The sequence below is a fragment of the Condylostylus longicornis genome, unplaced genomic scaffold, assembly GCF_029603195.1.
Source record: "Condylostylus longicornis isolate FDR11 unplaced genomic scaffold, ASM2960319v2 ptg000009l, whole genome shotgun sequence".
Lineage (NCBI taxonomy): Eukaryota > Metazoa > Arthropoda > Insecta > Diptera > Dolichopodidae > Condylostylus > Condylostylus longicornis.
This window is the reverse complement of record NW_026577978.1, coordinates 2,636,777-2,650,166: the sequence shown is the minus strand read 5'-3', so window position 1 is coordinate 2,650,166 and position 13,390 is coordinate 2,636,777. Positions and strand designations below refer to the sequence as shown.

General features: G+C 22.7%; 3 protein-coding genes across 6 annotated transcripts; 1 reads left to right on the top strand and 2 right to left on the bottom strand.

Annotated features, from left to right (window-relative positions):
• Positions 1 to 1,910: 1,910 nt before the first annotated feature.
• LOC129618599 (uncharacterized) lies at positions 1,911 to 3,568 on the bottom strand. Its single transcript, XM_055533442.1, has 6 exons — positions 3,325 to 3,568; positions 2,953 to 3,245; positions 2,613 to 2,884; positions 2,435 to 2,546; positions 2,241 to 2,368; positions 1,911 to 2,187 (listed from the first exon to the last, which is right to left on the bottom strand). The coding sequence occupies exons 1-6, from the start codon at positions 3,481 to 3,483 to the stop codon at positions 2,030 to 2,032; spliced, it is 1,122 nt and encodes a 373-aa protein (XP_055389417.1). The 5' UTR covers positions 3,484 to 3,568; the 3' UTR covers positions 1,911 to 2,029.
• A 1,307-nt stretch (positions 3,569 to 4,875) lies between these two features.
• On the top strand, positions 4,876 to 6,888 carry LOC129618571 (transcription termination factor 4, mitochondrial). The gene is made up of 2 exons (XM_055533400.1): positions 4,876 to 5,016; positions 5,078 to 6,888. Exons 1-2 carry the CDS (start codon positions 4,972 to 4,974, stop codon positions 5,828 to 5,830), a joined length of 798 nt encoding a protein of 265 aa, XP_055389375.1. The 5' UTR covers positions 4,876 to 4,971; the 3' UTR covers positions 5,831 to 6,888.
• Positions 6,889 to 6,993: 105 nt separating this feature from the next.
• On the bottom strand, positions 6,994 to 10,802 carry LOC129618570 (clavesin-2-like). Of its 4 annotated transcripts, none has more exons than XM_055533396.1 (5): positions 10,693 to 10,802; positions 8,387 to 8,555; positions 8,224 to 8,318; positions 7,821 to 8,165; positions 6,994 to 7,755 (listed from the first exon to the last, which is right to left on the bottom strand). In XM_055533396.1, the coding sequence occupies exons 2-5, from the start codon at positions 8,523 to 8,525 to the stop codon at positions 7,441 to 7,443; spliced, it is 894 nt and encodes a 297-aa protein (XP_055389371.1). In that variant the 5' UTR covers positions 8,526 to 8,555; positions 10,693 to 10,802; the 3' UTR covers positions 6,994 to 7,440. The 4 variants fall into 4 exon arrangements, with proteins under 4 accessions (XP_055389371.1, XP_055389373.1, XP_055389372.1 ...); XM_055533398.1 differs by having other exon boundaries at positions 8,387 to 8,571; positions 10,693 to 10,773; XM_055533397.1 differs by lacking the exon at positions 10,693 to 10,802 and adding an exon at positions 8,637 to 8,808.
• Positions 10,803 to 13,390: the final 2,588 nt, after the last annotated feature.

Below are 13,390 nucleotides of genomic sequence, written 5' to 3'. Positions count from 1 at the left end.
AGAACATAAAAATTTTGTGAGGATCTATAATTAAAATATTGCTTTTTTTTAATACAAAAACATTATTTACTTTTGAATATAAGCTTAATTTATATAAACATTTAATTTATAAGTACAATAATTTGTAATATTTTATAGTTTTTAAAATTTCATTTAATATTAAAAAATCAAATTTAAAATGTAGAAAAAATTTTAATTTAACTAATGCCAATATATAAGTATAATTAAATATTTGATATTAAAATTCTTCGCTCTGTTTAACAATTAAATCATTACATTTTATGGTTAAATTATTTTTAATTAAAACTAAAATCTATTTATTAAATAATATCAGATTAAAAATTTTGTTTTCTTTAATATTAGCGGCGTGCTAGGAGTTATTTTGAAATATGGTTTAATTCAGCTACAGCATTATACGAAAATAATTTATGCATCATCTAAAGCAATAAAACATTCTAACCCTCTAAATATATATTTACGCTAAATATTAAAAATAATAATGAAATTCAAAATATCAAAAACCTAAATTAAATTTATATTATATATTTGGAATTTATATTTATAATTCCAAATATTTTTAGTTTAACATATAAATTCTTAATATTTGAAATTTTGAGCAATAAATTAATAATTTGCGTATAACATAATTTAATCATTGTTATTAAATAAACAATACGTGAAATCAAAAATTCAATTCCGCAATTATGATGCAAAGTTCAGCTCATACTTCATAATATGTTAAAGTATCGTAACCAAAAGCACAAAATTAAAATTTTGATTTCCTCTTGTGTAACACAAAATAATTCAATGTGCTATTCTCTAATTAATACAATGTTCTATTAGCTAGCTTATCTCTATTTTAACGATGAAATTTCTTCATTAATGTTGATGTACCCATCTATACGTAAGTAGACATCATTAAGCTTCATTATATTGTTTATTATTTATCGCACTCCGTCTACTCATTTTCTTATCTAATGAGGTGACTGCACTAAAAAAAGAATTATTAAAATTGATATATTAATGAAAAAAAATATACATAAAAACAATAGCTATATTATGTAAATGATTTATAATATTTTATATTAAAAAATTCAAAATAATATGCTACATACATTATCATATTTTTATTATTTAAATTCTAGCGCGTTAGCTTAGAAGTATGATTGATTTAAATTTTAATTTTATATTTAAAATAAATTTTAATATAAAGCAATTGTAATGATTTATTAAAATAAACTCCTTACCATCGTAGACATATCGTTAATAAAGAATTTCTTCCCTTTTTATAAAAACTTCATAAATATTATATTTGTAAAAAAGAAAAATAATATACTAAAGAAATAATGAAAGAAAAAATATAGAATGCATTAGGTGTGAAGTATCTTTTGATTTATTGATTTGTGCCTTTTTTCTTCATTCGTTTGCAATTTAAAAAAAACACTATTGAAATTAACACTACTCAAGGAAAGGCACATTGAAAAAGTCTGAATATAAAATATAATATCAAAAACGGCAAATGTTACAAAACTTTGTGATGATACGAATAATATTACGTATGTATAATATGTAAATATATGCGAAATTAATTTGGAGCCAATTAACACCATTAGAAATAATATTTAAATCAGAATAACAATTTCAACAGAAAACTTTATTTTAGCACTTTATCACTATCTAGTTTCACATTAGTTTTGTTAAAAAACAGCAAAATATTTTGCCGTTCAATTAGCTCCCTATCAAAATAATTATTATATTGAAAAATATATATATATATATATACCTAGTCAAAGAAAAACAAGAAAAAATTCATTCTGTATTATTGTAGAATTATTAATTAAAAAATTATTATTATTAATGGAATATGAAAATATTATATGTAGAAATATATAAATAAAAAAAACAACAAATGATAATTGAAAAATAAACAAAATAACTTTTTTATTCATTAAAAATTTTCAAACACACTTGTAAAAGTAAAAATACTATTTACAAAATATTATTCAATATTATGAGCTTTTCTATATAACTATCTTCGATAATACCATTGTACATGACCCCATCCTTCTTCTCCATTTACTATGAAATTACAATCTGAATCAATTACTTTTTTAAATTTTTCACTTCTATGATAAAATCTAAAATTAGATCTAACACGTACAATAATATTGTACATATCACCACCATCTAAAAATTGATTAAATAAAATATTGAATATAAAAATTAAAAATTATTTAAACCTGTATTGATCAGAAAATGATAAGCCTTTGGTGGTTCAGAATTACCTTCACCATATTTATGTATTTGAAAGTCACAAGATTTTATCGGATAATTTTTGCATTTTGATGTTACCCAACCAATTGGTAAACTACAAATGAAAATTAAATACATAATACATATAAAAAGTTAAAAAAGAGAAAATAATTAATTGTACATTGAAAACTGTTGAGTTAAACTAGCAACACCAACACAAAATCTTGGACCACTTGGTATAGTAATATAATGTAATACATAACGGTGTACAAGATGTGATAATGATAAATCTCCTAATATAAAATATGTAATAATCAAAAATTTCGAAATTATTCTGTTCCAAAATATGTTTAAATTACCATTTGAAAATAATTGAGTAAAGTTCACAAACAAATCAAAACGTTGTCCATCGATTGTGACATTGCCTTTCATTTCACCGGATCCACCCCAAAAATCTATATGTTGAAATAATTTAAAATTTTCAAAATAATCTTTGCTCCATAACTCCTTTGATATCGAATTAGCAAAATTTTCATCACTTAATTCCCAATACATATTAAAGTAAGGTAAAATTACATTCCACTCAGCTTTTATATTAACTAAAAAATGTTTACTATCACGTTCATTTGACCTTAAAAGATGTTACAGATAAGAATATAAATGTCTGTTATCTACAATTAAAAAAAAAAAACAAATTACTTCATCAAGCCATTATATGTTAATATTGCTTTCTCTCTATAAATATTAGAATTGACTGGATAATGTTCGACAATTATAGGACCAATTTCTTTGGGATTATTTGCTATTTCACTTACGAGAAGGCAATCAGCGAATTTTGGTATTTTTAATAGCAATTTATTTCCATTTTCTAATATTAAGGTTTGTCGATCTGACGAAGAACTATATATATGATAACCCTCTTGGCGGCTACAACCTTGATATGTTGATAAAATTCCAGGTGACCTATTCGACAAACCGAACAAACGTCTTAACTAAAAAACAATTGAATAAGTTATACTTACGTAACATGTAATAAATGCGTTGATATTGAATAAAATCAATTTGTTTTACCTTCAGTACAATCAAAGCTGCGTAATATTTCAAATAATAAAATCTTCCTGGTTTAACTCTGTATATTCCCAGTGTACTGTCATATACTTCTGGTCTTTTTGCATACAAGAAAAATATTAAACATAGAGCTAATAATATTTCCAAATAAAATGGAATCATTTCAAAATTTCATATAATTTTTAAATTCGCTGACCAAGTATTATAATTTTTAAAGTTCACTCTCCAATCGAAGTTAGTATACTAAAAATTTTTATCTAATCGATACAACTATGACCAGAAGTACTTGAATATATTGATAAGCTATTTATGTATTTTATTTTAAATAAATTCTTAGATTAATATTAATTTTAGTATTGTACTTACACTTGGTTATTAAACGCAATCTCTATTGACCGATTTTTCAATTGTTAAATTAGGTAGATAACTAAAGTATAAAATATGAATAGGATTTCTTAAAAAGCTCCATTTCGCTATCCAGTACTTCATTTCCCGCATTTTTCTGTTTATATTTATTTGAAACTTAAATTTTACTTTTTGTATACTTAGTTAAAAAACTGAATTTCCCTTGGATTAGAGTTTTCTTATCAAAATATTGATAAAAGCCAATCAAAACAATAACAATAACAAAAATTGCCGGTATGGTGGACGAAAAGAAAAAAAAAACAAATTGTCAAATTAACCTCTTACGAGTTACCATTTAAATGGAAATATAGTAATTTTACTATTCAATAAAACCGTATTAATTATTATAATAATATTGTATTTTTCTGTTGTTTAGCACTGTTCCACTAAATAATTTAAATAAAGTGTGACTAATAAAATATCACAATATAAACTATATATTAAATTATGGACACAAAATATTATAATTTAAAACTTTGAAATTGTTAAGGAGTTAAAATTTTTAATTTTTTCAATTTTTCATTTTTTTATTGTTTTTTAAAGAACGCCGAATTTTTCAACCTGATTAAAAAAAATTAAAATAAAAGGTGTCAAAAATATCTATTTTATTTAATGCATAATCTAGTATAATCTAACTTCTAATGTAAATATAAGATAAGTAATACAAAAAAAGCATTTAATACAGCTTCAAGCAAACTTTAAACCTATTTTACATCCATATAAGCGTCATTTGAGGAAAAGCCGGCTTCACTCAATCAATCAGTCAATAAAAAAATTTTGCTTATTTCATTTGAAATGTTATGAAGACATTTTAGGGCTTTCAATCTGAAATAGTAAAAACACAATGTAGCAATAACAGATCGTAATATCGTTAATATTCTATATCTGTTTTTAGTTCAGTATATGTGAACAATACAGTTTTTAATTTCGGTATTTGTGTATTTTTATTTACAATTTTATTAAATTTATGGCCAAAATCAATTTAAATTAATATCACTTTGTTGAAGTCATTTATACTCGTACTTGTATTATTTCTTTGCTTAATGGTTGACTCTCCGGAATAAAATCGAAAATTTGTACACAAAGCGAACAGACCTATATTTGAAAATAAAGAGAAATGACATTTCAATTATAGGTTATGTTTATATTTTTGTTTTTATCCAAAGTAATTTTAAAGGAAAGTTGCTTCATAAAATATTAAAATTTCTTTATTTCTCAATGAATTTATGAAATAAATAGAAAATCATGTTCAAGACCTCTACAATTCTTGGCAGGAGATCTTTTAGTGCGGTAAGATTTCTTCGTATCTTAAATCAACAATTGAATAAAGTTTTTTTGTTTATTTAAACAGAGTACGTTTTTAAAGTTTCAACAATTAGCTGGAGATCAATTAAAAAACGATGTAAATAAAACACCTTTATTATCAGATATCACGAAAGAAAAATGGGAAACTACTTGTGAAATTTTCCAAAAATATGGGTTCAAAAACGATGAAGTTTTGAAAATTGTAGAAAAAAATAAATCTATTCTCAAACATCCAGCAAATTTCTTGAACCATAATATTGAATTTTGGCGAGGTTTTGAATTTGGCCAGAGGCAATTTCAAGAATTAATTTTAGTGCACCCAGAAATTTTAGATGTAAAAGATTATAAACATATTGCCAACAAAATATCCTATTTGAAATATTTTGTAAAAACTCCTAAGAACGTATGGCTGCTATTATTGAATTCACCTGAAATTTTAACACGAAGAGAAGAGATAATTAAAAATTACTTTTTATATTTAGAAGAACGAATGCGATTATCTACTCCCGAAATAGTTAAATCAAAGGTTTTTTCAAAACCTCTGAATGAATTAAAATGCCGGCATATCTTTTTGGAAAGATTAGGACTTTTTAAACCACGATCTCCTAAAAGTGATCCAAATATACAAACAAAAAATCCTATGCTGTATAAAATCATTGATACATCTGACAAAGAATTTTGTAAGAAAATATGTGGAATATCCTTAATTGAGTTCGAAACTTTTATCGAACTTTTTAATATAGAACAAGAAAAAGCAATGAATCAAAATGAAGAAGAAAGTGATAGTGATGTTGATTAGGCTATTTAGTGATAGGTTGATCAATTAAGGTATCTATTTTAAAATAAGTAGGTACATAGCATTAACTTACATTTTGCAATCTTTGTATTTTAAAATTTCGTCATATAAAACATTTTTCTATAATAAAAAATTTAATAAAAATTTTTATTTTATTTCTAATAAAACGACATGAAACATTTCTGTTTATATTGCGAACGTGATTAAATTTTAAACTCCAAAATCCAAGTTGAAAACAAAAATATATGTATGTTGCAGTTGAAGAAGAAAATCCTAAATATATTAAGTACTTCAAAGAAATAATTTTGGATGTACATATCAAGGCTTTACACTCAAGAAGAATAAAAGAATTAGTTTTCAAACATAGAGACACAGACCTCTCTTTAGGCTATAAGTATTTGGTATTCAAAACAGAAATGTGATGATTGATGAATTGAAAATAATAAACATGCAATCTACAAAATAAAAAAATTAAAAAATGTAAATGGAAATAAGTACCTACCTATTCGTTTCGAACTCTAACCTTTCAAGAATCCATTAAATTGTTTCAAAATAATTTACATGAAACCCAAATTTCAATTGTACAATTCAAAATGACCTGACTTAAAATAGTAGAGCACATGGGAAAAAAATTCCAATATAAATTTAAAAATTTAATATTAAAATGTAAGACTGATCTTTTATTTAGTCAAGAGCCCTGTTAATTAAATAATGATATAATGAAATTTAATTTTATTTACTTGTTTACAATTTTTATGTGCAGAAAAATATAGAAAAAATTGTTGGAGTGAGCTTAGGTATGTAATATGTATTTAGGTACAACATACGATTACTACCCATTACTTACTCAGTTTTATAGCCAAAAAATCTCATTTATTTGAAGACCAATTGCCATATTCTGCCGTTCAGAAAGGATTGAATGCATAAAATTGTCGGTGATAATGAAAATTAACGATATTTAACAATGATGAATACCAAGGCAATCGCATAAACTAAATTATCCATATTAGGATTATGCCATACATTCTTTACGTTCTTGAAAAACTACTCGTATCAAAATGTTATTGAAATTTGCACCAGAGTGAATATAAAAGTTTGAGAATAGAATATTTTGCTTTGAATCCCCATCTATACTACGTACAAAATTCGGACTAGCGAAAATTCAATTTTTTTTATTATCACAAAATTTTTTTTATTTTCTTTTACATTTTAAAAAAATATAAATTTAATAACTTTATAAAAAACTTAATGAAATATATATATACACTAATTAAACTCATATTTTATATAGATATTTTGTTCTAAATATCAAAATTTCGGTACAAAGTTTCATGCCCCCGAGCTTTTTTAATAATTTTTTTTCTTTTATACTTTGTGTATGGGGTGGAATTTGTAATTGAATAAATTCATGTAATTTTAAAAGCTTGAGTAAAAAATTAAATTTTTATAAAAAAAAAAATTTAATAATCAATAATAATTATAGTTAATTTCTTGTGTACTGCTTAATTTTCTATTACAATATAAAAAATAGAAATAAAGTATTTTTAGCTTTAATATTTCATAGAGAATATTATTTAAAAAAATTTACATTTTAAGTTAAAATTTAATAAATTCTAATTTTTATTTAATAATAAATTTCTTGAATGAACAACATATCCTAATGATTCTAATTCTCTTAAAATTTTTTCATTTTTTAATAAATTTTCAACCCAAATTGTATATGGACAATCATCATGTATTCCACCATAACGTTTTGGTAAATTTTCTGGTAATATATGCTTATGTAATGATGACATATCATCTCCATGTATATATATTCTTTCTCTCATTCTAGAACTTAAAAATGGTTTAAATATACTGAATGCTGTATTAAATACCCAATTTTGAAATACAATATGTATTGCATTTGTTCGTATTGGTAATGATGTCTAAAAATTACTTATTTAAAATAAATTTATTTAAAAATAATATAAGTAAAATAATATATACTAACCACTATTAAAGCTAACATTTTTTGTGCTACTGATGGTGTTAAATGAAATACCTGACGTAATGATAAATTTGTTAAATCAATTATACCAACACCACCTAATACTTGAAAAGATGGTTCTAATGCACCCATTTCTAATAGTAATAATGTTGTTTTTAAGATATCATCAACTGGTACTTTTGATGGTATCCAATTACCAAAACGATATATCATAATACGACGACCCAATTGATCTTTATATGGTGTTACTGTAACAACATCAGCTTCACCAATATCTTTTAAATCAAGTGGATGTAATTTTTCATATAAATCACGATTTGCATTACGAAAATTACAATAATTGCATAACTAAAAAAATTAAAATTTTTAATAATATTAGCAATTAATTTAATAATTATTTTTATACCAATTTATAACTTGATTCTATTCTCCAAAATCTAGCTCTTAAAAATTTTATTAAAAATTCAGTATCAGTTCTATGTGGTGTACAGTCTTCTCTTTCTATAAATTTATAATTATTTAAAAATCTAGTTTAAATTTTGTATTATAATACAAATACAATAATTTACCATAAATAATATTCCGAAATTCATCAATTATTGAACAAATTCTATCTGGATCTTCACCTTGTTTACGTGCTATTTTTAATATTTCCTCATTATTTAATGGTTCCAAATCTAAATTAGGATTTATAACTGGAGTAGGCATATTGTAGTTTGTGTTCAACTAAAGAAGAATCTTAAAAATAAATAAACTTAAATTAATTGTTAATTATTATTTTAAAAATTATTATACATAATATATTTTTAAAATTATTACAATTGGGGAGGACTACCTCCGTAAAAAGTAAGTCAAGTTGTATTTTGATTTCAAAATTGCTTAATACATGATTCAGCTTATGAGTTGTAATCGCTGAATTATGCAGCAATAAATTATACTACTGCAATTCTGAAATTGTGGAGTTGAAGCTTTCTAGTTTCTTTGAAATCTTTAGGATAAATACCAAAATTTATCATTATTTTACAAGTTTTAATTATTAACATATTAAAATATAATTAATACTCATTTGAATTTATTTATAGTAATTATTTTTTTTATTAATTATAATTAATTATTTCGAAATTAGACTATAAAATTTAAAATTTTTAAATTCTAGTATACTTAGTGTGTATGTGTATAACAAAAATTAAAATAATCGTGAATCGTGATCATAGGGCAATAAAACAAAAGTAAACTATTAATAAAAATAAAAATTCTTGTAATTAAAAACATTTTATTAATTTCAATTTCATTCATTTTTACTATTACTTACAGTAATTAAAATAGAACTTAACAATTCTTTTTATAATATTTACTTAAATTAAAGCTTTTGTTATATTATATGCAAAATTAACAACTATAAACTAGGGGTCAAGGCAATTGTGAACTATAAATTTGTTATACGTGTGTACCTACAAACAACTAAATTTAATTTACTTAACTTTATATAGGTATATTTAAAAAAATCATCAAAATAATTTCCTCATTTTTTCTTTAAGATTAAAAATGGAATTATAAGAAAGAGAACAACTTTCCTAGTATGTAAAATTGTTATAAAACAACTAGAATTTTGTGAATTTGTAAACAGTAAGTTTATGTTTTAATCAATTTGTTTTATGTACGCACGAGAGCGTCATTATACATTTTGTTTGTATATACATTTATTTATTCATGTGTGAATCACCAATAATTTAAAAATAAACAAAAGTAAATTTACTATAAAAATTGCGAATACGTAAACAAAATTGTTATGCCCATATAATTTGAAAAAAAAAAAATATATGGCAATCAACTCAGTTAATTGAGAATAAAATTGAAAACTATAATTGAAATCTAATATTCCGTTAGTTTATTTTATTCAGCAATACAATGTAATAATCGCTGAATCTAATATACGGTACGCAAATTGCAAACTATAAAGACGATAACTTTCTTAGTATATGTGTAAATAACCAGAACCAAAGCAGTGAACAGAAACAGAACAACAGCGGAACGTTTACAACATTTACACCAACATTATTAAATTTAAAAAAAAAAAAAGTAATTGACAACGTCTTAAAAATATTGCATTTCTTTAATATTAATTCAATCTTGAAGTCAGGGCGAATTTCAAACAAAAAAATCTAATAAGCATAATAACGAAAGAGTTACAACTTTTTAAGTATTCTATCGAGCTCACACTTAGAAGCAAATAAAATATTAAAATGACTTATTCAGCAATTAAAATTGTATTGTTGAATAAATCAATTTTAAATTTGATCTGCCTTTTTGCGTTTAGGTAAAAATCAACAAATTGAACTGCACAACCATAAACAATAAAAGCCTTTTAATTTTACAACAAACATACATTAACCGATTATATCAAATTAAATTATGAAAATTTTTTTTTTTTGTTTTTTTTCAATTTAAAAATTCTTGTATTTAAATTCTATCTTAATTTATTTATATTCCACCATTTTGAACGATTATTCTTAAATTCAAATTTAACATAAATTTTTAAAATCTTAATTATTGAATTAAACACCAAAATGGCTTTAGATCTGCATTTAGGTGTTTCAAAATTTCCCTATTATTTTGAAATTTAATTTATATTGTATTGTTAAACAATTCAGCAATAACAACTCTTAAGCTGAATTGTATTTAAACACCGTATTGTTGCAAAATAAGTTTTTTTTTTTTCGCAAACCGCAAAACTTTCATATTTCTTCAATTAAATCACAAAATAAAACATGTTTTATATATAAAAAAAAAAAAACCACTAAACCCTTATTGCCGCTTAATAGAAAATACTAATAAAAATAACAAGAATTAACAAAAAAATAGTAACAAATCTCACCTGCTTTTTTATTTTCAACAATTAAAATTAAACTTTTATTATTAAACAAAACAATTTTCAAACACTACAAGTTCTAACGAGAGTTTGTAATAGAATAAATTTCATCTCGGTTCTTCAAAATAGATTTGTTAATCTAAAAAAAAAAAAAAATTTAAATTATTCATATGTGAATTTTGATTTAAAAAAAAAAATTAATAATAAATACACAAACAAAAAAGAAATTGTGCAGCATAAGAAAATTACAAAAAAAAAAAAAAAACGAAAAAACTGGAAAATACAAATTAATTTTTCCAATTACGTGAGAGCTTTTAAATTCTAAATATTATTTTTTAAATATAATTTTCATATTGAAAACGTGCTATACCATATTTCATATACTAAACTAGTATTATAAATTTAAAAAAAAAACAAACACTTCATATATATATATACAGTAACGAAGCTGTAATATTGGACAGTCGTTAAAATATACTCTCTTTAAAAATGCATTGTAGTACCTTGCCTTCAAAATCGTAGTAATACATTATTCAGCTAATTATTGTACTTGCTGAGTTCTTGCAAAAAATATGGACGCCAATATGCAAATTTTTAATTATGTTTATTGTGAAGTTTTGTGTTCACATTTTATTACTTTATAACAATATCACGTAAGATAACACAAGAAATCACGTAATTTTATCAAAACATAAATATGAGAATTATCTTGTTATCTAATTTATCTCAATAAATTTTAGAATATATAAGATATTGTTTATTTTAATTAGATAGTTTAAAAAAAATTACCAAAGAATAAAGAATAAAATAAAAATATCAGTCTTATTCAATTTGCACATCCAAGGTTATATTCAAAACGTTCTGCCATCTATTTGGAATGCTTAATAAAATTTTCCCCACAATATCACATGAAAAAAAAATATACATTTTTTTATAATTTAAAAACGAATTTTTTGATTAAATAATACAAAAACATAATTAATTATTATGTAGTCATTCTAGGAGATTACTAAAATATGAAAGCAAGAACTAGCTGCTGCAATACAGAACATTATAGATTTACAGTGATAATAGTTTTAAAAATGCCTTCGGTTAATAGTTTTTCTAAAAAGTAATAATGAATTAGAGACAAAACAGCAGTCGGCTTAAAATAATTTAACTGCGTCAAAATTTTAAATAAAATTTTTAAATAACAAATTGAAGTTGTCAAAAATTAATAGTGTTATCCAAGTACATAATCCGTTAAATATTAATATTTATTTTTAATATTTAATTTTATAAATGAAATTACATAGTTTGTTAGAAGTACCTATTTTAAAAAATTTTAAATTTTTAGCCTTATATCAAATTTACATCTTATATCATTTACTATCAAGTTTCCAGTTTTTGATATATTAAAATAAATTTTCCGATTTTACTGTCGCTCCGAATTATTATAGAATATATAGTGAAGTATGTCTCATATGACCATTGGTGCAGTGGTTATGGCACCTTTAACCGAAGGGTATTAATAAATATTATACAAGTAATTTTCAAATATTCACAATATTCGATACTAAAGACTAAAAAAAATAAACAGTAAATATTAATAAACTGAAATATTTAATATAAATAAAAACTACGGTAGGCTAGTCAACTACCTAGCTAACTCTCTATGACTATAGAAACTAGGGCATGATATCATGCACCAGCCCTATACTGCTCCTAGGAGTGAAGAAGGGAAAAAAAAAATTTCTCATATGTTATTAATTGTTCATAATTAACTCGATCTCACTGTATATTTAAATAAATTATAGAATATAGAACATACAACATGCTTGTATGTGCTCCTATGTACATTCTAGAATAAGTCAATATCGGTGTCAATGCTAAAATTACAAACAAGTTGTAGTTTGTTTTTTTTTTTTTTGTTTTTGTATATTAAGTTCTTTATATGTTCGTTCTGTAACAAATGTATGTATGTATGTAAAATAATATTTTTTTTTTTCAAATAATTGAAGTTCAAGAGTTTTTGGTTTATTTTATTTTTCAGAGATTTTTAAAATCATGATTTTTTTTTTGTTTTTTGATGAACATTCATTAAATTTATATTAGAAATTGTGATAAAGTCATCTTAACTATTTTACTAGATCTACATACCCATATACATACATACCTTACAAATTTTCAATTTATATTTACATGCAATTATTTGTATGACCCGTAAAAATTTAATATCAAAAATTAATAAAGTATAAAATAAATGACATATGACATTCATATTTCTAATTCATTATTATTATTTAATTATTTTTATATAATCATTACAAATAACACAAATATTTAGAATGTTATACATATATGTATTTATATATAGATGTATATTTTAACATTAATAAAGCAACAATTATGAATTATAAATTGTTATACGTATATAATTTAATATGAATTTAATTGGAGTAACCAAATCTGCAAAAATTTATTTTTAACCTACATTTTTAATTATACTTGTGCGTATGTGTTTGTTTTATGATCAGTAAGGTAGTCAAGGTTAATTAAATATGATTGGTAATAGTTTTTTTTTTTTTTGAATTTTCGATTAATTTTTCTTTCTTGTTATTTTTTAATTAATGTGCATAAGATAGTGGCTACACATCGTTACTAATCACTAATAAACAAGTGTATATGCACAACTGGATTAATAAATTAATTGTATATAGTATAT